The sequence below is a fragment of the Chrysochloris asiatica genome, unplaced genomic scaffold, assembly GCF_000296735.1.
Source record: "Chrysochloris asiatica unplaced genomic scaffold, ChrAsi1.0 scaffold00034, whole genome shotgun sequence".
Taxonomy (NCBI): Eukaryota; Metazoa; Chordata; class Mammalia; order Afrosoricida; family Chrysochloridae; genus Chrysochloris; species Chrysochloris asiatica.
In genome coordinates, this window is record NW_006408552.1 from 10,667,590 (window position 1) to 10,689,825 (window position 22,236).

The window sequence follows — 22,236 nt, forward strand, 5'->3', positions numbered from 1 at the left end:
GCCTCATCTTTCTCCCGCAGAGCAGCTGGTAGTTTCGAACTGCTGACCTTGCGGTTCACAGCCCGATTCGTAACCACTACGCTACCAGAGCTCCTTGGGCTACCTGTAGGGGGCTCATTTCACTGGATACCAAAGAAAGCAATCTCAGCGAAGCACACACCAAATGCCACCTCATCCTCCACAGCAAACCTCCTCCACAAACACAGAAAACTAAGCTTCAGAAGGTGGTCTTATACATGAGATACCAATTCCAAAACTGAAAAGTTGGTCTAGAAGACAGATAACTTGGCCAAGGTCAGGTGGTCATTGCATTGGTTGGGGTTCGATTTAGGTGTGTGTAGCCAAAAAATAAAAAAAGAGAATTTGGTTTCTCTCTGTTCCCCCATCCTCAGGCACCCAAGTTCCTTCCAGCTCACCATTCTGTCATCAAGGATGAGCTGCCAGAAGTAAAGAAAAGAGGAAGAGATAAAAAAAAAAAAAAAAAGGAAACCAAGTTGTCTAATGTCACGTGGCTAGAATTTACTAACATGACTACACCTAGCTCTTAAAGAGACTGGTAAATGTAACCTTTTAACCTTTATTCTAGGGAGCCAATTGTGCAATCAGTAATTCTATTACTAAGGAACAAAAGAAGAAATGCTATTGGGAGAACAACTAACCACCTTTTTTTTTTGTGTGTGTGTGTGTATGTGTGTGTAGCTGGTATTAACTGAAACTGACCCAAGAAGAAACAATCTGCAAAGACCTATAACAAGTTAGAAGATTGAGTTAATGGTCAGAAACTACCCACAAAGCCCAGACCCAGGTGACTTCACTGCTGAATTTCATCAAACCTCCAAAGAAGAATTCATTAATTCTTCATAAACTCTTGTCTTGTGAGACATCTGTGACAAGGACATAAAAGGATCATTACATCCTGGAGGGAGCCCAATCTCATTTCATGCAATTGCTCAAGCTGTCCTCATGGCAAAGAACTGAGGCCTCCAGCCAAGAGTCCTAAGAATGCTCAAGTTTTCAGAAGATGCCAAGCTTTGCAACATCTTTACCACAATCTCTTGTGAGACTCTAAGCTACAACCACCCGGATAAGCCCAGATTCCAGACCCAGAGAAACTATCAGCTAATAAATGTTTCTTGTTTGAAACCAGTACATTTGCAGGTCGTTTGTTATACAACAATAGAGCAACACAGGTTACATGGTAAATTCAAATCTCTTCATGCAACAGTTTAAAAGTAGAGGAAGCAGAAATGACCATCTTGATTGAGCAAACTTGCATTGTAAACGGCCGTGTCCTGGCACCTCACTTGTTGTCAAAAGATTTGGATCAGTGTGACACCAAAGTGTCACAATGAAAAGTACTAACCGGTGAAAGCTATCTCTGCTAGGACGCGTTGCTTATATCAGACCCTTGAGTCGTCCCAGAACACAACTGAAATCTGCTGCCATCCAATTACCACCAGGAAGAACAGCTCAGTATCATCAGCAAAGCCAGCAACAACATGACCAGTTTGGGCACACTCTTTGCAGCATCCAGATGGATAATGCTGATAATTCTACTCAATAGGTTAATTCGTTTAGTTATCTGGAAACACACTGAGAGGTTTAATTACTGTAGTTGATAGATTAAGGTGCATTTCTGCAGAAAGTTCAGGTTTCCATAGGAATACCTCCAGGGCAATCTACAATAGAGTAGAATTGTATCTTCCGGTCTTCAAATATACCAAGTCAAGGAAGGTCATTCTTTACGATGTAGGCTCTTGAGCTCTCATGCCAAGATACTACCTCTGCCTGCTGTCCTCCAGATAGTTGTTAAGAGTGAGAACCAGACAACCATGTTCTCTTTCAAGGAGAGTTGTCTCCAGACAAGCATGTGGTTTGTATAGCTTTTCTCCTCTGGTAGGAAACTTGACCCAACCACCATCTACGCTCATTCTTCTGCACCAGCAGGTTTTGTTGAACATCGCTACCATCATAAACCACTATTACTAGTGAAAATATGTTATTACAAATCCTCAGATACATTTTTAAACATCAGACTTACTGGTCAGAAGGAAACAGAAGGAACTCAAGACTGTGGCCCTGGGTTGCCCTGCAGGCCTGTAACTGAATTCACTCCTCTGGCTCAATTTCCCACCAGCATTAGAGAAGTATGTAGGGGGAACAACCACACGAGTGAGGTACACCATCAAATGGTCAGCCATTAGAGACCAAAAGGGCAGCAATGAACTAAGGACAAAATTCAAAAGGGTTGGAAAAGAAGGTGGGATGAAACAAGAAACCGCGGGAGGAAAGCGGCATGTTCCAGTAACGGGGCTGCAATCATTGAAATGAAATGAAGTATGTGATTGGTTGAATGTAAAACTGATGATCTGCTCTGTAATTGGTTGTTCACTCAATTCACAATAAAAAGATTTTTTTAATCCTCAGGAATTTGGGGATGAAAAAGGCTGAAATCTACCAAGATGTCTGAAACAACAATACGCAATACTTGCACAAGCGGACTTCACAAAATTTATGGGAAAATTCCATAATCTTTCAATGCAATTTCTCCACCAACTTTCTGGAACCCCCTTCCTTGTATATTATATTAGGTATTTTGATTATGGGCAAAAATGCTGCAATTTGAAATACAGTTGAGGAAATATCCTTCGAATTGGAGTCCTCTGGTAAGGTCCTGGTGGGGTGCTGTAGGGTAATGCACTGGACTGCAACGGTAGTTTGAACAGCAAAGTCGGCAGTTCAAACTTAACAGCCACTCCTCAGGACCTCTACACAGGGTCACTATGAGTCGGAACTGACTCGACAGCACTTAACAACAACAACAGTGGGACACTCTTAGGTTATTACTGGAATGAGGTACCTCATGTTTACCTTTCTGTCTCAAGTAACTGGAAACTTGGAGCTTGATTCAATGCTCATTCACAGTAAATGTATTAGATTTGGGGGTTGTCACATTTTCTCCCTCCTCTTTCTCTTGGATTCTTATTTTCTATTTCTATGTTGACAACCATTGCCGTTTATGTTTCTTCTTTTATCACTTGACGTCTCCATCACTTTCAGACGCAGGCTGCATATACATTACAAAAGAATAAATGAAACTGTCAGGGAAGGTGCTCTGATTTCCTTTGGGACCCACAGCTATGAAAACTTATTTTCAACCTGCCAGAAACTACGAGAAGACAGAAGCAGGTGTCCCTACAAAGAAAGCAGCTACCATCAGAGAAACCCTTTCTTCTTACGCTGCAAACTAGGCTTCAAAGCTTTCTGCAGAAAAGTCTCCCTTCTGGAGTGCTAAGGCAAGTCTAGTCCCCAGGAAGATAAAAGGTGTAAATTGTAAAGCTAATTCCCAACTCAGGAGCAGAGTTGTATCCTGGGCACTCCCCCTCCTGTGGAGATGATGTGAGATTCAGTTTGTGGATTTTATCGCATCGGAGTCCTGGTGTGGTGCTATGTATGGGTTAATGCACCAGACTGCAAAGTCATTTGAACTGCAAGGTTGGTGATTCAAGCCCACCAGCTGCTCCTTAGAAACCCTATACAGGGTCACTATAGGTCAGAACTGACTCAACGGCACTTAACTACAATTGTATTATTTATATTTGAAATATTTCATAATTGAAAATACATTTTTTCCTGGTGTGGTGCTGTGGGATAATACACTGAACCACAAGGTCAGTTTGAACTACAAGGTTGGTTATTCAAATTCACCAGTCGCTCCTTGGGTCACTCTGAGTCGGAACCGACTCAATGGCACTTAACAATAACAACATCATACTCGGTTAAGACTCAGAACCAACTGGACGATACTCAACAACACAGGCAAGCAGGATGCATTTCTGCGGCCATTATGTTGTTGGTTGCCCTTAGGTAAATTCCAACTCACACAGACATCATGTGTTACAAGACTACACCTAACTGCTCCATCAGGCTTTCAAGGCTATAAGCTTATGAAAGTAGATATCCAGGCCTTTCTTCCAAGGAGCCTCTGGATGGGTTCAAACGTCAACCTTTCACTTAGCAGGAGAGCACTTCACTGTTTGTGCCACACAGAGGCTCCTGGATAGGCCTCCAGAGATGTTTCAAGCTTTCTCATCAAAAGGTGAGAAGGGAAAGGGAGGAGGGGCAAGGATCTTCTTTCCCATAAAAATATGATGGACCGGGCCAGTGGGCAAGGGGGCCAGCAGAGCAAATCACGAAGGAACCAGGCAGCTATTTCCATCTACAGCACTACCTGGGCTGCAGAAAGCCTCTTTTTCAAATGAGGAGCATGCTGGTCTCGCACTGAGCTTTAAAAACACTTGTCCACCCACTCAAAATCTGATGGATCCTCCAGCTTCTCACCTGTGTGTCACAGCGGTGGCAGTGATGTAAAACGATAGTGATGTGACAGGACATGAGGGCACAAAGGGGCTTATCTAACAGGAAGGAGAACACAGAGCAGGAAAGGTAAAAAGCCACAGGCTCTGGGGCACACAGCATCATGGCATCCAACATGTGCTACTTCTGTGGCCTTGGATAAGGTCACGCCCTTTTCTACTTTGCACATTTTGGGAAACAGTAGTAGATGATCGCACCTTCATTGGGCGAAAGAGTGAGGTGAGTTGATCCTGATGTAGCACTTTTGGTGGTTCCTAGCACTAGTAAGTAACGAGTCAACGGGCACGGTGCTGATGACGGCGAAGGTAGTTGATACTCAATGGAGGCACTGCATTGAGACTTGAAGATGACCAGGTGTTACTTCCCAGGAGACCAAGTGATAAGAGACCAATTCAGAACCAAGCAGCTTGAGCAAAGGCCGAGGAGCAGGGAAGATCCCATGGCCACAGGGGTCCTTTAGAAAGGAAGTACAGGGATGTATCTTGTTTACACATCTTGCTACAAAGGCTTAAGTGTGGCTAAAACACAGCTAAATATTTAGGAAAGCTATCTGGTAATGTAGTGGTTACGAATCGGGCTGCGAACCTTAAGGCCAGCAGTTCGAAACTACCAGCTGTTCCGCGGGAGAAAGATGAGGCGTTCTCCTCCCGTAAAGATTTACAGCCTCGGAAACCCTGTACAGGGTCGCTATGGGTCGGAAATGACTTAACAACAACAACAACATTAAAGAATTATAAACAGAAGAGAAGTGTTAAGGGGCAAAGTGCTACATTGTTGCTAGTTGCCACTGAATCTGCAGTGGTTCACAGTCCCTCTGTTTACAACAGAACAGAATGTTGCTTCCTCTTGCACCACCTTCACGATTGGGGGTATGCCCGAAACTACTGTCGTGACCTCTGCATACACTGAGTGCCTTCCAACAACCTACATGGCTGTTTCTAGTTGTTGTCAAGTCAACTCCAACTTATAGTCAACTTTGGATAACATGTCCACGGGGTGAGACTTTGTCCCATGCACTCTGTCCATGGTATCAGGACCAGTCCCTAGAGAAGGCTATCATGCTTGGTCAAGCAGAGGGTCAGCAAACAAAAGAAAGATTCCTAACGAGATAGACTGACACTGTGGCTGCAGCCATAGGTTCAAAGGATCGATTGTAAGGCCAGAGCCTGACCGGGCCAGAGCTTTGTTGGGTTGTCCTTGGGGTCTTCCTGAGTCTGAAGTGGTTCCATAGGAGCTAACAACAATCACAACAATGTTAGGTCCAACTTTGGGAAGTAGGTCACCAGACCTATCCTCCTGAGGTGCCTCTGGATGAGTTCAAATCCCCAATCTTGCAACTATTAGCTGACTGCTTCAACATTTGTTGCCACACAGGAATCCCATGCCACTTACGTACACACAAATATAGGTATACATTGGGTTCAAGCAAGACAATAGTAAGGGTGGTGCAGGCCCCAGGAAATGCTGTGTTCTGTTGTTTATACTGTTGCTATGAGTCAGATTCAGACGAGAACATGGAATGAGGGATATCGTTGCTAATGTCAGATGGATCTTGGCTGAAAGCAGAGAATACCAGAGAAATATTTACCTGCGCTTTACTGACTATGCAAAGGCTTTCGACTGTGTGGATTATGATAAGCTATGGACAACATTGTGAAGTATGAGTATTCCGATACACTTAATTCTGTTCATGAGGAACCTGTACATAGACCAAGAGACAGTCATTTGAACAGATCATGGTAACACCGAATGTTTACAATCAGGAAAGCTGTGTACAAGGATTATCTTCTTTCAGCACACTTATTCAATCTATATGCTGAGCCAATAAACCAAGAAGCTGACCTATATGAAGAAGAAAATGGCATCAGGATTGAGGAAGACTCCTAACAAACTGTGATATGCAGATGACACAACCTTCCTTGCTAAAAGCGAAAAGGACTTAAAATACTTACTGATGAATTAAAGACCACAGCCTTCGATATGGATTGCACCTCAATGTAAAGAAAACAAAAATCCTCACCAATGGATCAATAAATAACATCATGATAATGGAGAAAAGACTGAAGTTGTCAAAGATTTCATTTTGCATGGATCCACTATCAACACTCATAGAAGCAGCTGTAAAGAAATCAAACAACATACTGCATTAGGCAAATCTGCAGCCAAGACCTTTTTAAAATGTTCAAGGGTACAGATGTCAGTTTGAAGACTAAAGTGCGACTGACTCAAACCATGATATTTTCAATCACCTCATAAGCATGTGAAAGGTAGACAATGAATCAGAAAGACCAGAGAGGAACTGATGCATTTGAACTATGATGTTGAAGAAGAATATTAAAAGTACCAGGGCTGCCAGAAGAACAAACTAATCTGTGTTGGAGGAAGTACAGCCAGAAAGCTCCTTAGAAGCCAGAATGGCCAGACTTCCATTTCTCACACTTCGGACATATTACTAGGAGGCACCAGTCCTTGGAGAAGGACATCATGCTTGCTAAAGTGGAGGGTCAGCGAAAAAGAGGGAGACCCTCAAGAAGATGAATTGGCACCGTGGCAGCAGCAATGGGCATAACACTGATTGTGAGGTTGGTGCAGGACCAGGCAGTGTTTCATTCTGTTGTGCACAGGGTCACTATGAGTCAGAACTGACTAGATGGCACCTACAACCAACTCCACAGCAACAAAGTAGAGGGCCAGCAAAAGAGAGGAAGTCCCCCAGAGAGATGAATGGGCACAATGGCTACAACACTGGGCTCGAACAAACATCAATTGTAAGGACAACACAGGACCTGATGGGGTTTCGTTCTGTTGCCCATGAAATCTTGATGAGTCGGAACTGACTCCATGGCACCTAACAACAACAGTTATAATATAATGGCTGTAAATAACTTTTTTAAAAAGTTTTTGTTGTGGATTGAGTGAAAGTTTACAGGGCAGAGCATCAGTTTTACATTCAACAAATCACACACCTTGTTTCATTACAATGATTATAATCCCCTCCATGTACCATTAGTTAACAGTATGTCTCTCTATTTATTTCAGATTTTTTTTTTTTAAACACTCAGGCATGTATAATAATTTACACCACCAAAGGGCACATTCTGCAAGTCTGCCTCCTGACCGCCATGAATCTAGAGTCCTCAGCTGCTCTCTCTCTCCATGTCCCCATCTCTGCCTCCATCTCTGGGCTGGATAAAGTCTCACATTCCACTTGTGCTCTTCTCCCTTGATGGTCCCAGGGTCCTCTGTTTCTGGACTGCAAGATGAACTATTTCCCCATTTTTGTTGCAAAACTTCTACCTTTACAATTGTGACAGTCGTAATTAGTCACTACTGAATCATAAGAATTTTATCCCCATCTCTTTTCACCAGACTCATCTAGACAAGATGAAAACTATTAAGTGGGGACTCTATCTTCCTAGACACACTCTTAAACTAAACTCCCTCTTGAAACCGTATAAGCCAGTCACTTCATGCCTTTATCACCCCCTCATTTTAGTTAGCCAATGTCTAAGTTGCCTGTCCCTATCTACCCTGTGTACAGAGGGGATAGGATTGATAACTTGATGTGAAGACTCCTTTCCTCTTTGTTGGTATTTAGAGCTATAGGTCTAAGTTCATCAAGTTGTAGCAATTTGCCCTCGTTTCCTTTAACAATTTTTTTTTTTTTTTAAATCTTCCTCTAGTCAAGTTCTGATTATCAAGACATCAAGCCTAGGTCAAATAGGTACTATCTGCAAGTTTGGGTGTTCTTGTGAATCTCTCCTCACTTCATATCAGCTGGATGCTTCACTCTCAGCTCTAGTCCTCCATGGCTATGTCCTTGTCCATGGGCTCAGGTGTCCCAAGGTCTCACCACACTTCAGACCAACCAGCCCTTCCTTATCTCTCTCTCACATCCAGGTCAACTGGAGTCTATGGAACGTGGTTAAACTCAGTCCATTTCTTCAATGCTGCCTTTCCCCCTCTTCCACTCACCAGTACACTAATGTGGTCGTCAGCAAGCTTACATGCCTGATCATATGTTCCTTTTAAGTTTTGGTCTTAGAGGGGGAGTTTGTCCTGAAGGGACTTGATTGCTTGTCTCGATGGGTTCCCAGCAAACAACTTGCTTATTCTTGTAGTAGCCAACAGATTTCCATTTTTGTTTTGGGTTCTTCCTGATGACCTTTCTTTGAAGATGTATCTTCTGTCACTTTAGCTGTTCTGCTCTGGTCTGCTTGTCTTTTCTAGTGGGAATGTCCCACCTCAGAAGGTTTTGGATGGGGCTCAGGATTCCACCTAAGGTCCTAGGCTGTAATTACTTTTAATTGGCTCAGATGGTTTAAAATTAACAAGAGACATGTAGCTAGAGCAATGTGACTGGTACAAGAACAACACTCCCATAACCACAGTCTGGCACAAAACAAACGAGGCAACTGTTTACAGACAATAGACAACAGGCAGCACATAACTGACTAAAGAGTGAAGGGAAGTTCACATGGTTCAGTCGCTGTTCGCCCTGACTCCACTATATCCTGAGTCCCTGCGGAATAAGGTGGTCCCACTGAGCTCCACAGGCAGAGATCAGACCTTGTGATGTGGGAAGACACTGGAGTTTGGGATAGGGCAAGAGCAAGGAGGAAACTCTACAGAGATGGACCTCAGAGGCTATGCATGTGGTTTCCCTGTGAGTACCTGGCTGAGGGCTGGGTTACACACGGACAAAATGAAAATAAACAGGGCTTACCATTAAGCAACCACGCTATGACGTTGGAACAGAACAGAAAAGCTAGGCCACACACAGTGTTGGGAGAGGGCCAAAACAACCTCTTTAGTACCCCACACATTTAGCTCATATCCTTGCAATACCATGCCTTAGGACGCAGGACCACATACTAATGCAAAACTTACTTTAGACCCACCTATAAAAAAAACTCAAACCAAGTCCTGGAAAAATATACAAGAATGGACAGAGTTTTGAGAGTGAGTCCCTGTTAAGTTAGAGGGGCTTGGGAAACCTTTGGATTTCCATGGGTCAGCCTTAACAAAGCATAAACTAACCCTACCCAGGTTCACAAAATATAAAATGCTTTTAGAAGATACCAGAACCCAGAATCTCCATAGCACAGCACTGACAAGTTTCAGCGTATAGTAAAATATTAGTAAACATGAAAAGTCTACAAAAAGTCAACTGAAACCAACTTCAAGATCGCCTAGAGTCTAGATGTGGGATTTAGCACTTTTAAGCTTTATTGCTGTCATGGTTGTTACGTGCCATCAAGTTGGTTCCGACTCATAGTGGCCTTATGAACAACAGAACAAAACACTGCCTGGTCCTGCGCCAACCTCACAATCATTGCTACACTTGAGTCCATTGTTGCTGCTACTGTACCCATCCATCTTGTTTGGAGTCTTCCTCTTTTTTTGGCTGATTTTCCACTTTACCAAACATAATGTCTTTCTCCAGGGACTCGTCCTTCCTAATAATATGTTTGAAGTATGAGAGTTTGGCCATCCTGGCTTCCAAGGAGCACTCTGGTTGTACTTAAAGTAAAACTAATAAACAAACCACAATCAAATCTGCTGCTGTTGAGAGTCAATTCTGACTCCTAGTGACCCTATAGGACAGATTTGAAATGTAAATCTTTATGGGAGCAAAAAAGAAACCAGGAAGATAAAGAAATATGTCATTCTATGATTCTTATCTTTCTCCCACCGAGTGGTTGGAGGATTCGAACAGTTGACCTTGTGGTTAACAGCCTAACTTGTAACCCACTATGCTACTAGGGCTCCTTGTGGGACAAGGTAGGGTATTTAAAAAAAAAAAATTTTTTTAGAAATCATAAAGCAAGACAGCTTACAAAGTGGTTCATTTATGCCAAATAATTTAACATCAAAAACTGATAGAAATACAGAAAATTTAACAGGAAAAATAAATAAATAAATTTAAAATATACTGTCATTTGTAGCACTGCAGGATAATACACTGGACCACAAGGTGAGTTTGAACTGTAAAGCTGATGGTTCAAACTCACTAGCCGCTCCTTGGAAACTCTATCCAGAGTTGCTATGAGTCGGAACCAACTCAATGGCACTTAACAACAACAACATCACTGTTTAACAAAGTAAGAGATGTTTGAAGAACAATGACTATATAAGTCATTTGAAAAATATAATAGTAAATTAAATTTCAAAGTAGAATTCTTTATGCTTTATGGAATAGTTAAAAACTGGGCACAGGCTACATGAAAAATATCAATAATTCTAAAAGATAAAAATTTTACAGTGAATATAATCTGTCTGAAATGCAAACAATATGGAATGATTAATGAAATACAAGGTAAAATAACCCAAAATACAAAAACAACCCTTCCACTTAGAGATTATAAAACACTGTCCTAAATAGCTAATGAATCAGAAAAAGTATTTAAAATTATGATTGCACACATTTGAGGAATTAACAAAAATGATAATCAATAAACAAAACCTTACAAAAGTCTGTTAAAGCTGTGCTGCTCACTACGAAATGTAAATAAGTGATGCAAGGGTTCTTCTACTCAATACATTTAAAAAGAATATAAAACCAAAAATAAAGATCAACAAAATTTTAGAAGCTAGAATATAACACTAAAGACAAGAAAATAATTAATTGCAAAAGAAAAAAAAGTTTAATTGATAAACTCAGTACTTTTTATTTTTTATAAAGGAGAAATAAAATATTTTTAAAAAATCAAAAGAGAACCCACAACTAAACAAAGTTGAAAATAAGAAAGAAACCAGGAAGATAAATACTTCAGAAATATGTGGTTCTATGATATATAATTCAACATACTTTTAAAAATTCAAAGAAAGCTAGCAATTTTTTCTGGGTAAAAATTTATCAAAATTAAAGAATTTAAATATCTAAATAAATGTCACTACCACTCATTTGTCAGTGTGTCATCCTGTGGTATCTTACACGTTGCTATGATGCTAGAAGCGATGTCATTGGCATTTCCAATACCAGCAGGGCCACCCATGGTAGATAGGAATCAGCAAAGCTTCCACCTTAAAAAACTGGCCAGTGAAAACCATATGAATAGCAATGCAACATTAATATAGTGTTGCAAGATGAGACCCGAAGGTTGGAAGACATTCGAAATATGACTGAAAAAGAGCTGCCACCTCAAAGTAGAGTTGACTTTAATGACATGGATGGAGCAAAGCTTTGGGGACTATCATTTTTTGATGTGGCATGACTCAAAATGAGTAGAAACTGCTGCAAACATCCATTAATAATTGGAATGTAGGAAGTGTGAAAATAGGAAACTTGGGAGCTGGACAACGAATCAGAACTGAAGCATCTGAATTAGGGTGTTGGCAAAGGACACTGAACATACGAGGGGGCTTCAAAAAGTTAATGGGGGGGGGGAATCTAGTATCTTTGCATTCCATTTTTTCACAAACTTTCTAAAGCCCTCTCACATTTGATTTTCCCCCTCCATCCAGAAAGTATTAAAGTAAGCATCTCTTGGATAAATGAATGTCTCAATCAATCCATCAACTGTTGACTTTGTTGAGTTTGGGTGATTCCAGCTCCAACCCGCTCAACTTGATGCAGCTTTGCATGACTCCCTCCTGAGTTGATTTCGAGAGAAGACACAGAAACCCTGCTCAGAAGTTAGTCACAGATGCACACGCTACGTGTGGCTCTTTTTATGACTGTTCTCAGATTCATGGACTGGGTGTCCTTGAGTTCATGCTCAAGAAAAGGGACATTCCATCACTGGTGACAACATTAGCTAGGAGTTCCTGGGTTTTGTAAATGGTGAGTGTGCTCAGTTCAAGTCCACCCAAAGGTGTCTCTGAAGAACGCACTAGTGATCCTCCTCCCTGAAAATCCACCATTGAAAACCCCACAGAGCAGTTCTACTAGACCACACGTGGTGTCACCAAGAGCAGAATCAACTGAATGTCAGCTGTTTTTGCTTGTTTTCACGATGGGGAATCCTACCTATGTGGGCTTCCACATGTAACAAGCCTGCTGCTGATGCAAGGCAAGGCAGTGGGCAGACATTAGCATGATGGTACCCAGCTAGCATCCTGGGTAGCTGATCCACAGAGGATGCTGACTACCCCTCAGTGTCTCCTACATCAGGCCCTTGTGCTACCCAATCAGTTACCTGGGGTGAATGAGAGGCCCCAAGCAGCAGAGCTTATACCAGCTTGACCAGGGGCTGACCCACAAAAAAGAGCAAATAGCAAAACCTCTGAAGCCCAGGCTTCCCCAAGTCATCTGAGCTGACATGGGCCAGCAGCCTCCAGACTTCACCTGCCTGATGTCTTCTTCTTGCTGGCTTTAAGCTCAGAACAGCGGCACAGCCCTGCTCAGAGCCCTTGGATGCAGTTAAGAAAGTACGCTCAGTCATAACTCAGCTGGTACGTGCAGAAAAGGAGATAAATATGTACATAGAATGTCTCTTCCATCAGAAAATAAATGGTCCTGCTCCCAGCCAAGAGGCTGAGTTACGCTTCTGAAGGGCAAACATAACATCGCACCTCAAGCAGAAAGTGCTGTCTTCACTAAGCCCAGAGCGCAGATGCCGTCTGGTGCTGAGGAGGCCCACCTTGGCTCTGGGGTTGTCAGAATCACTCCTCTTTTCTCTCACCTGCTGAAAAGAGGCATCTAGGTCCTGCTCCAACTACCCTGTAATTGTTTAAATAATGCCCTAAGGTACTCAGCTACCACCAACTGTTTTTCTGTGTATCACACGATGGTGGCTTGCATAATGCTATGATGTTGGATGTTATGCTTCCAGTATTTCAAATACCAGCAGGATTGTCTGTGGTGGAAAGATGAGGAAGAAAGACCTGGCAGTCAGCTACATCCACAATTAGCCAATGAAAACTGTATGGATCACAACTGAACACTGTCCAACTTGCTTGTTATGGACGTGTCAACAATCCCTGGAAACGTTCTTCTGTCTTAAAAGAAGTACAACTAGACTGCTCCTTAGAAGGAAGGATGGCATGTCTTTTGGACATGCTATAAGGAAAAACCGGTCCATGGAGAATGACAGCATGCTTAGGAAAGCAAAGGGTCAGCATTAGAGAGGGACACTGTCCATGAGAAAGACAGTGACTATAACAATGGGCTCAAAGACAGCAATGGTTGTGAGGATGGCACAGAACCACCAGGCAGTGTCATTTGTACACAGATTGCCAGGAGTCAGAACTGACTCACTGGCACCTAAGAACACAAGGGTATGTCAGTCAGGCTCCTTGGGAATGGGAAGGGCCGACATCCAGCCAGTGACCTTCTTAAAAAGCCTTGTACCCTAGCAGTGGCCCTAGCGGTCCTAGCTGCGACAGATTTAACCAACGAAGAAAAAAAGGAAACTGTCTACAGAAGCCAGAAGCTTCCGAGGATCCCCTCTAGGTCATTCAACACTGTTTTAGTGGTACAGATGGTTCATTGCTAACCAAACGTTGGTGGTTCAAACCCATCCAGTGCCTCTGCAGAAGAAAGACCTGGCAATTTGCTTCCAAAAAAACAGGATGGCCAAAAAACCTCCTCTGAGGTCACCATGAGTTGGAACCAACTCTAACGGTTTGGTTATTCATAGCCAAAGTTGGGGGGGGGGGGGTGGCCAGGTGAGGGAGATGGAAAGCCAAGATTTGTGAAAGCCCCAAGTGATTTCGAAAGGTCTCTTGGTCAGTCACTTCGACATCGTCAAGTTTCTCAAAAGACGCAGGAAGCACTGTCCGTGCCTCAGTAGGCCTAGCCACAGGAGCCTCCCAAGCCCTCCTGCTAACTGATGCTTCGGGCTGTGGGCTGTCCTTCCCAACCTGCTCACAGTGGTGATCCTCCCAATGAACACCCATCTACCCTAATGCCCATTCAGAGCAAAGACTCCTGATAGGGCAGGACAGATGGTAGGTGGCAGCTGAGTACCAAATCCACCCACCCTGGCCTTGACCTTCTTCAAGGTCAGCACCTTCTGTTGGAGGGGCCAGGACCTCCTGGGCTCTACTGCCCATGTCTGTGTCCTCCATCCACACATCATTTTTAACTGACAGATCCAGGGAGCTTTGCTGTCCTCTTGGGGCACTGGCCTGTTCAGGCCTCACTAAGAAACCACTGTCCCTAAGATGCCTGACTCCCCTGCTCATGCAACATCTCCCAGCTGCTCTGTTGGACCCAGCACCCCAAGGCCAGCCAGGAGCCACTGCAATGAGCATTCCCTGAACATTCACAGAAAGAAAAAAAAAAAGCAAATGCATCGGACAAGAGGAGGGAAGGTTCTCCAAGGACCTGACTCCTCGCTTCCCTCATCTCCACCCAATAAAATGGAGGGGCAGCAGGCTGTAAAACAAGCCACTGCACGGTGGTTTGGACCATTGCACTTGAAAGCAAAGATGCCGACCACCTGGGACCATTGCGACTCCTCTCTCTTAGAAAGGGCATTCCTGCATTATGTTGTTAAGATGCTCCACCACACAGAAGGCAACAAGGGCAAAAAGTAAGGAAGGCAGGCAGATTCCAGTTGGACCTCAGCAAATGTCCCACCCAGGTGGACATCTGTTCAACCATCTCACTGGGCCTCTTAGTCTGGAAGCAATTCTTTCTTCCCCTTATTTCCTCATTATCTTTTGAATCAGGGGTTGGTTTACCCAGAATGCAGTGGGGCACCCGCTACACTCTTTCCGATGGGTTTAGTCATTGTGTTCTCGGTTTTCTTTCCATCCCTAGCCTGTCATGAACCCCCAAGGGCTGGACTTGCGAAAACAGGAGCAGAGGCAATTAAAGTAATTGCTGTGCACTCCCACCTAACCACGGCTTCCAGGTGATTCTGGTCTGGATGGGATTCTAGCACATGGCCACACACCAAGACACAGCCATTAACAGAGCGAGCCAAAGCCTCCCATACAGCTGGGCCCCATTGTAAGTGACAATATGGAGCATGGCTGGAAATAAAGATGCCATAAACCAGACACCATAATAACGCTGAGAGAGTCACAGACGACGCCCTCCCTCCCCGCCATCAGTATCCAAGGAAACCAAAACATTCACCATCAATGTTTCTGGTGACAAAGTTTGTCCCACACAAAGAAGTCATTGAGGTGAAATCTGGTCTCTGAACTCTTTCCCATGGCACCACAAGGCTCAGCCCTGCCACTACCGCCCACGACTGTCACCTTGGATTCACAATCGCCACAAGCATCTCCCTCGGGGTCATCCCTTACCGTCCAATTCCTCCACAGAGATGTTTGCAAGCTGCTCGCTGTCGCTGCCGGCAGATAGAGAGCGGTTGAGGTAATTCCCCTTGTACAACAGGCCGGCGGTCACATGGTGGAACGGCATCTTCTCCCTGGCCACAGAGGACGGGGACAAGAGAAAGACAGCATCATTTCTTCCATCCCACCTCTCAGACAGCGAGAGCTACTTGTAAAATGATGACAGATCTGGAAGGCAGGACAGAGAATTCCCAGGGTCCCGTGGCCTGAGCAATTCCCAAATAATCACGCTTTCGATCTCTCCCTTCACTTCGCACGTTCCTTCAGTCCTCCCCTTTAATTTAATTTCAATCCTTCCGTTTGATTAATTAGGCGATGGTGGTTCAGTGCTAGATTGCCTGCCTTCCACGTAGGAGCCTCGGGTTCAAGTCCCACCTAATGCACCCCATGAGCAGCCAGCAGCCAGCACCCATCTGTCAGTGGTGTTTGGCATGTTGCTAGGACACTGAACAGGTTTCCAGACTAAGACAGACTAGGAAGAAAGATGTGGCAACCCACTTCCAAAATCCAGCCAAAGAAAATGCTATGGATCACAAAACTCTGATCCCCCATCAACCGCGGACCAGGCAGCACATGGAGCCGACTCAAGGGCAGCTTACAACCACAAAGAATGAAAACGCAAGTGAAGGAGAGAAGGGGGCAAGGCAGGTAGAGCGCAGGTCTTCCCCCAGCAAAGCGAGCACAGCCCCAGCCCTCGCATTCCCCACAGGTTCTCTGTCATGCTGAGCAAGTCCAGGAACATTCCAGGTTCCCTCTCCTAATCTAGAAAATGGAGCATGAGGTTTGATAGACCTCAGAGAGGAATCAGGACCAACAGGCAAGAAAGATAACCTGCCCACTGCCACTGTCCAGTCGATTCTGACTCACAGCGACCCTACAGGACACAGTAGAACTGCCCCTTAGGGTTTCCCAGACTGCAAAGCATTATGGGAGCAAACGGTCTCATCTTTCTCCTAAGGTTTGGCTGGTAGGTTGGAACCACCAACCTTATAGTTAGCAGCCCAATGTTTAACCTATATCACCACCAGTGCTCCTTGGCAGGACTGATAGGATCTCAAATTCTAGCTCCCGACAGAGCTCTCTGAAGTAAGCTAGGCAGGACTGTAAGGAGGTGAGCTCCCGGTCACTGGAGGCATACAAACCAAGGTTGACAGCCTCCCTGCCTGGGAGCAATGGCCCCTAGCTCTCATCATTCTCCATGTAGTGTCCCTTGTGCACTGAAGTCTGAATCCGTATGGTGAGCTGGGAGGGATGGGTAGCATGAGGGCACAAAACTCCTTGAGTGCTAGGGTGTAAGTTTATATGAAAAGCAGCCAATTGAATGGCAGTCTCTGAGCGTTCACGGTCCTCAGACCGTACTTCTCAAGTTCCCCGGTCATAGAATGCTGAAACTGGCAAAGACTACAGGGAAATCAAGGCTTCATCACCCTGTTGACAGGCCAACAGGATGCCCCTCCTTTAACGCACACCAGCATGGTCTCGTGTGGGCTGAGTGCTGCTCACATAGAGGTCAACCAGATGGAGCCCTGGAAGCCCAGGGGCCTGACCGAGAGACCAAAGTAGATCATGTGAGACACTCCGTTCTAGAATCCAACTCTCCTAAGATCTATTTTGATGACAACGAACTCAGTGAGGCACCAGACATTTCCACCCGGATGTCAAAATCTCATTTCAAACTTAAGATGTCTGAAAAGGAATTCATTATCTTCTCAGAAATAGGCCACACTTCCTGATTTCTCTATTTCCATCAAAGGTACTTTTCACTCAGCAAAACAACTGGGACGATGCTCATAGATGCTCTGAGCCCCGAAAAGTGAAACAGACATATGCCTGCGTCAAGAGCCAACTGCCAACCTCCAAGCCACTCTCCACCCTTTCCATGGCTAACAGAATGCAAATCCACAGGCCCACAGCTAACGATGCAAGGATGCAAATGACAAAGCACATACAGTGTTTGCCAATTATAGGAGGCTCATCTTTAGCTCCTTATAAGTCAGCCTTTCCCATCCCAGTCAAATCTATCTTTACACTTAACTAGAATGCAAGAGTAAGCATCTCCTCTTTTCTCCACCCTCACTTGTCAGTTAGTCCTACTGTAATGTCATGTTGCAATGAAGCTGGAAGCTAAGCCATCAGTGTTTCAAATACCAGCAGGATCATCCATGTTTAAGCAGAGCTTCCAGAGGAAGACAGACTCGGAAGAAAGGGCTGGTGATCTGCAAAGGAGCCAGTGGAAATCGCACAGCTCACAAACGAACACTGGCTGCCTCACTCACTATGGACACATCATCAGGAGGGATCCACAGGAGGAGACGAGGAGCAACAAGGGTGAGGGAGACACTTGGTGACGATTCACCCCTGGAGGAGAGCATCGTGTAAGTGAAATCGGGACCATGAAAGGTGAGAAAGACCCTCACAGTGGTCACACAGAAGGACTTGAACATGTTACCAGGAGTGAGGGATGACGCAGAATCGGGCATCATTTCATTCTGTTGCACAGAAGTCACCGTGAGTTGGAATTGACTCAATGGCTACCTAACTACGGATGTGTCTTTTCTCTAAATTGTAAAAGGTTTAAAACTGAGTCAGTCCCATGAACTTGGACCTCTCCCTTTCCCTTAAGGCCCATCTGGGTTCCTGGGGGTCATGACATGACTTGGTAATTTGAGTAGGGGCTGATTTGCATGGTCCAGAAGACTCAAACTGGCTAAAGCCTATTTGGTTCCAGCTTTCCGTTCGTGGTAACCCCAGTATCCTACCCACAGGCTTTTCCTTTAACTACTACCTCAGAAATAAAAGAAGACACTGATCTTACATAATTTAACTACCTAGAGACCAGAACCAGGTCTTACATACTTTAAATACCTGGAGGTCAGCTCCAAGGCTAACAGCAGCCCTTCTCAACTCCACCAGAAAATGAGCTCATCTCTCCAGTTCCTCAGTGGTTTGTAATATCTTCCCATATTACCTTTCTGAGTCCCTGTGTGGTACGGTTATCGCAAGCCTGTTTGGTGAAAGATCGGCAATTCAAGTCCACCCAATGGTGCCTCAGAAAAAAAGGCTGGCAATCTCCTGAAAAATCAGTTACTAAAAATTCAACGGAGATCAGCTGATACACATGGGGTTGCCATGAGTTGGAATCGACTCAGCAGAAGCCATTTTAAAATCACCTTTCACTTTGCTGTCGGGAGCTTTGGATCTCCTAATAGAATTTTTATAGCGAAGTAACTGGAGCAAACATCCAGCCTCCCTGAGACAAAGCTACTGCAATCTACCCCATTGTTCAGTCTCCAAATAAATGCAGAGAAGACTACTTACAACCAAATCCCATTTGATATACCAGTATCATTTGCTGCCAAAACGGCAGCTTACAAAATTAGGTACGCATTCAATTCTTTCAGCCAATGCACCAAAACAGGAAAAAAAAAAAAAAGGTTCAACGTATAGCGGGAAAGAAAACATGTGCAACTGAAGCATCCGTAGAGATAAATAAAGGCATGTTCAAGAAAGGGAAGAGCTAAAAACAGCTGCAGCAATTAAGGACTGAATTTCACTCCCCGTCGTCTGGGGAAATCCAAGCTTTAAGGTTCTCTCCTTGGTTAATACAGGAAAATAAATACACCAGTTTATCAGCAAAGACAAACACTGTCCTGAAGCTAAAACTAAAAGAACAGTCTTATGTGGATCCTACTATGGAAGGAAAGGAACAAAAAGTGGAGAGTTTTCAACAGCAAGTTTGCTTGGTGAGAAAAACAAAAACCCAAATGATTATCTCCCAGGTGAACAGGTCTTCTGTATTTTATGTCAGGTGGAATGGATATGGGGTTAAGAACCAGCGTAAGTTACATTTGAATCCTGGTAATGTGGTGCCATCAAGTTGATTCCAAATCTTGGAGGCCCCGGCTATTACAGGGCACTACTACTCAACAGGACCCCTGGTGGTGCTGTATGATTAGCACTGGGCTGCTAACTACCAGGTCGGAAGTTCAAACCCACCAGCTGCTCAGAAGGAGAAAGATGAAGTTTTCGCTCCCGGAAGATTTATAATCTCAGAAACCCTATACAGAGTCTCTGTGAGTCAGAATGGGGTTTGGGTTTTGGAATCTTTATGGAAGCAGATTACCAAGGCTTTTCTTCTGTAGTACCACTGGGTGGGTTCGAACCACCAGCCCTGTGGTCACCAGCTGAATGCAAACTGTTTGTGCCACCCAGGGATCTTGATTTGAATCACAGCAATTTCCAAACTGAAAATCTTTATGTGAACAGAAAGTCCCATCTTTCTCTCGGGGAGCAACTGGTAGATTTGAACCTTCAACCTTGCGATGAACAGCCCAATGCTTAACCCTCAAAAGAGTGTTACTCAAATTGGGGTTCACAGACCACTGCATGTCCTCACACTGTGGCTGGTCTGCAGTAAACTAAGTACAGAAATTGAGAGTGAGCATTTGAAATTTTTTATAGTATCACTCCAACATCCAAGCGCTTTTAGGCATCATAAGTAGATGGAGTTTGGAAAGGAATGGCAGGAACTCCATAGAAGACTGGCAGACTTGATTTTGGTGTATTTTGCTGGTGGTGGTGTGCCATTGAGCCAGTACCAACTCACAGCTACTAGTAACAAACCCTCGGTGAGTGTGGGAATGGAAGACTGAGAGTTTCCGTTAAATCTGATAGATCCACTGCTCTGTTGGATCTTCCACCGGTATAAGACTTCCAAGGCTATAACTCTGCATGGGAGCAGAAGCCTCATCTTGCTGGTAGATTCAAACTTGTGATCCTGTCGTTAGGAACCCAATGAGTAACCACTACGCTACCAGGGTTCCTTTTACTGTTGTTGTTATGTGCCGTCGAGTCGGTTCCAACCCATAGCGACCCTGTGCATGGTTTCCGAAGCTGTAAATCTTTACGAGAGCAGAGAGCCTCATCTTTCTCCCACAGAGCGGCTGGCAGTTTCGAACTGCTGGCCTTAAGGTTCGCAGCCCGATTCATAACCACTATGCTACCAGAGCTCCTTTTACTAGTGCTTCATTATTATTATTATTGTATTTTAATTTTATCCATCTACTCCAGGGGTGGGGAACCTTTTTTTATGTCAAGGGCCATTTGGATGTTTATAATATCATTTGTGCTCCATACAAAATTATCAACTTAAAAATTAACCTGCCATATTTAGTTAGCTGGAATTGCAATTGCCTTGGCAGGGCCAGACCAAATGATTTTGTGGGCCTTACAGGGCCCGTGGGCCAGATGTTCCCCACCCCTGGTCTACACAGACTTCACCAGAGCCTCCAAACTAGGAAAGCAGGAAGAAAAGCCTGGTGATCTGATTCCAAAAATCAGCCAATGAAAGCCCCATTGATACTAATAGTCTGATCCTGTTGTGTGTGAGGTCACTGTGAGTCAGGGGGTGACTCGATGAACAACCACCACAACAGCCAGTCTGGAGAGGAATGGAACTTACAAGAGATAAAACTGGTCCTTCACCATTAACACTCTGAGGAGACCTGATCTAAAGGACTTTATTGGAGTTGCATAGATTTCTGGCCATGGACCACAGGGAGGGGGGGGGAGACATTTAGAAAGATATATTGCATACATTGGAAAGAACCTAAGAGTTCTGAAACCTCTTAGATGGAGTTTGGAAAAGAGTGGCAGGAGCTCAGCAGAAGCCAGAGCTCTGTGGAGTGTCTGCAGAGAGCAGTGGATCTATCAGATTCAACAGACATTCTCAGCCTTCCATTTCCACACTCACCGAGCGTTTGTTACTAGTGAAAGAGTCCAACTAACCTCAACAGGGTCTTTGCCAGATTCACCTTGAAACCTCCAAGACATACAAACATGATCTGATTCTCAATAGCACCAGGGCACACTGGTGGTTCCATGGTAGAATGTTTGCCTTCCATGCTAGAGACCTGGGTTCGATTCCCAGCCAAGGCATCTCACGCACACCCACCATTCTCAATGGGAGCTTGTGTGTTGTTGCTAGGATGCTGAACAGTGTCAGTGGAGCTTCCAGACTAATACAGATTGGGAGGAAAGGCTTGGTGATCTACTTCCCAAACAAACACCCTAAGGATTACAACAGTCTGATCCACAACTGACAATGGGGATGGCTCAGGACTGGTTCTAGCAACAGCACTAACGCCAGGGTGTGCATGACAGCAGAGGTAGGATTTGAATGACAGTCAATAAGTGGCATCGCCACACTTTGAATTCAGAGGCATAATAGCAGACCTAGACAGTGAATAACTCAGATGAGATCTGTACCCAAATTCTCTTCCAGTTGAGAAACTCAGGCATGACCATTTAGAACATCTGGGAATTATCTTTTGTTTGGGTGGGAATTGCTTGTTGTTAATTGGTTGCTATTGAGTTGGCTCTGACTCAAGGTGACCTTGAAGAGAACAAAATATAACATTGCCCTCCCTGTGCAACATCATCTCCATGAGTCTATGGTTATGGCTACTGTGTCACTCCATCTTAAAGTGTGACTCATTGTCTATTTCACCAACCTCAATCGATGTCTTTTTCTCATGGCTGGTCCTGGAGACATGTCCAGTGCCACTGAGTCTAAGTCTCACCATATTCACTTAAAGGAACTCT

General features: G+C 44.3%; 1 protein-coding gene across 2 annotated transcripts in view; it reads right to left on the bottom strand.

Annotated features, from left to right (window-relative positions):
• The window catches only part of CALN1 (calneuron 1), a 634,386-nt gene that overhangs the window by 413,126 nt on the left and 199,024 nt on the right, over positions 1–22,236 (bottom strand). The window contains exon 2 of one of the 2 annotated variants that reach the window (XM_006859718.1): positions 15,583–15,707. In XM_006859718.1, the coding sequence (XP_006859780.1) occupies positions 15,583–15,700 (118 nt within the window). In that variant the 5' untranslated portion in view covers positions 15,701–15,707. The remainder of the gene's footprint in view (positions 1–15,582; positions 15,708–22,236) is intronic. The other variant, XM_006859717.1, reaches the window with a different exon arrangement.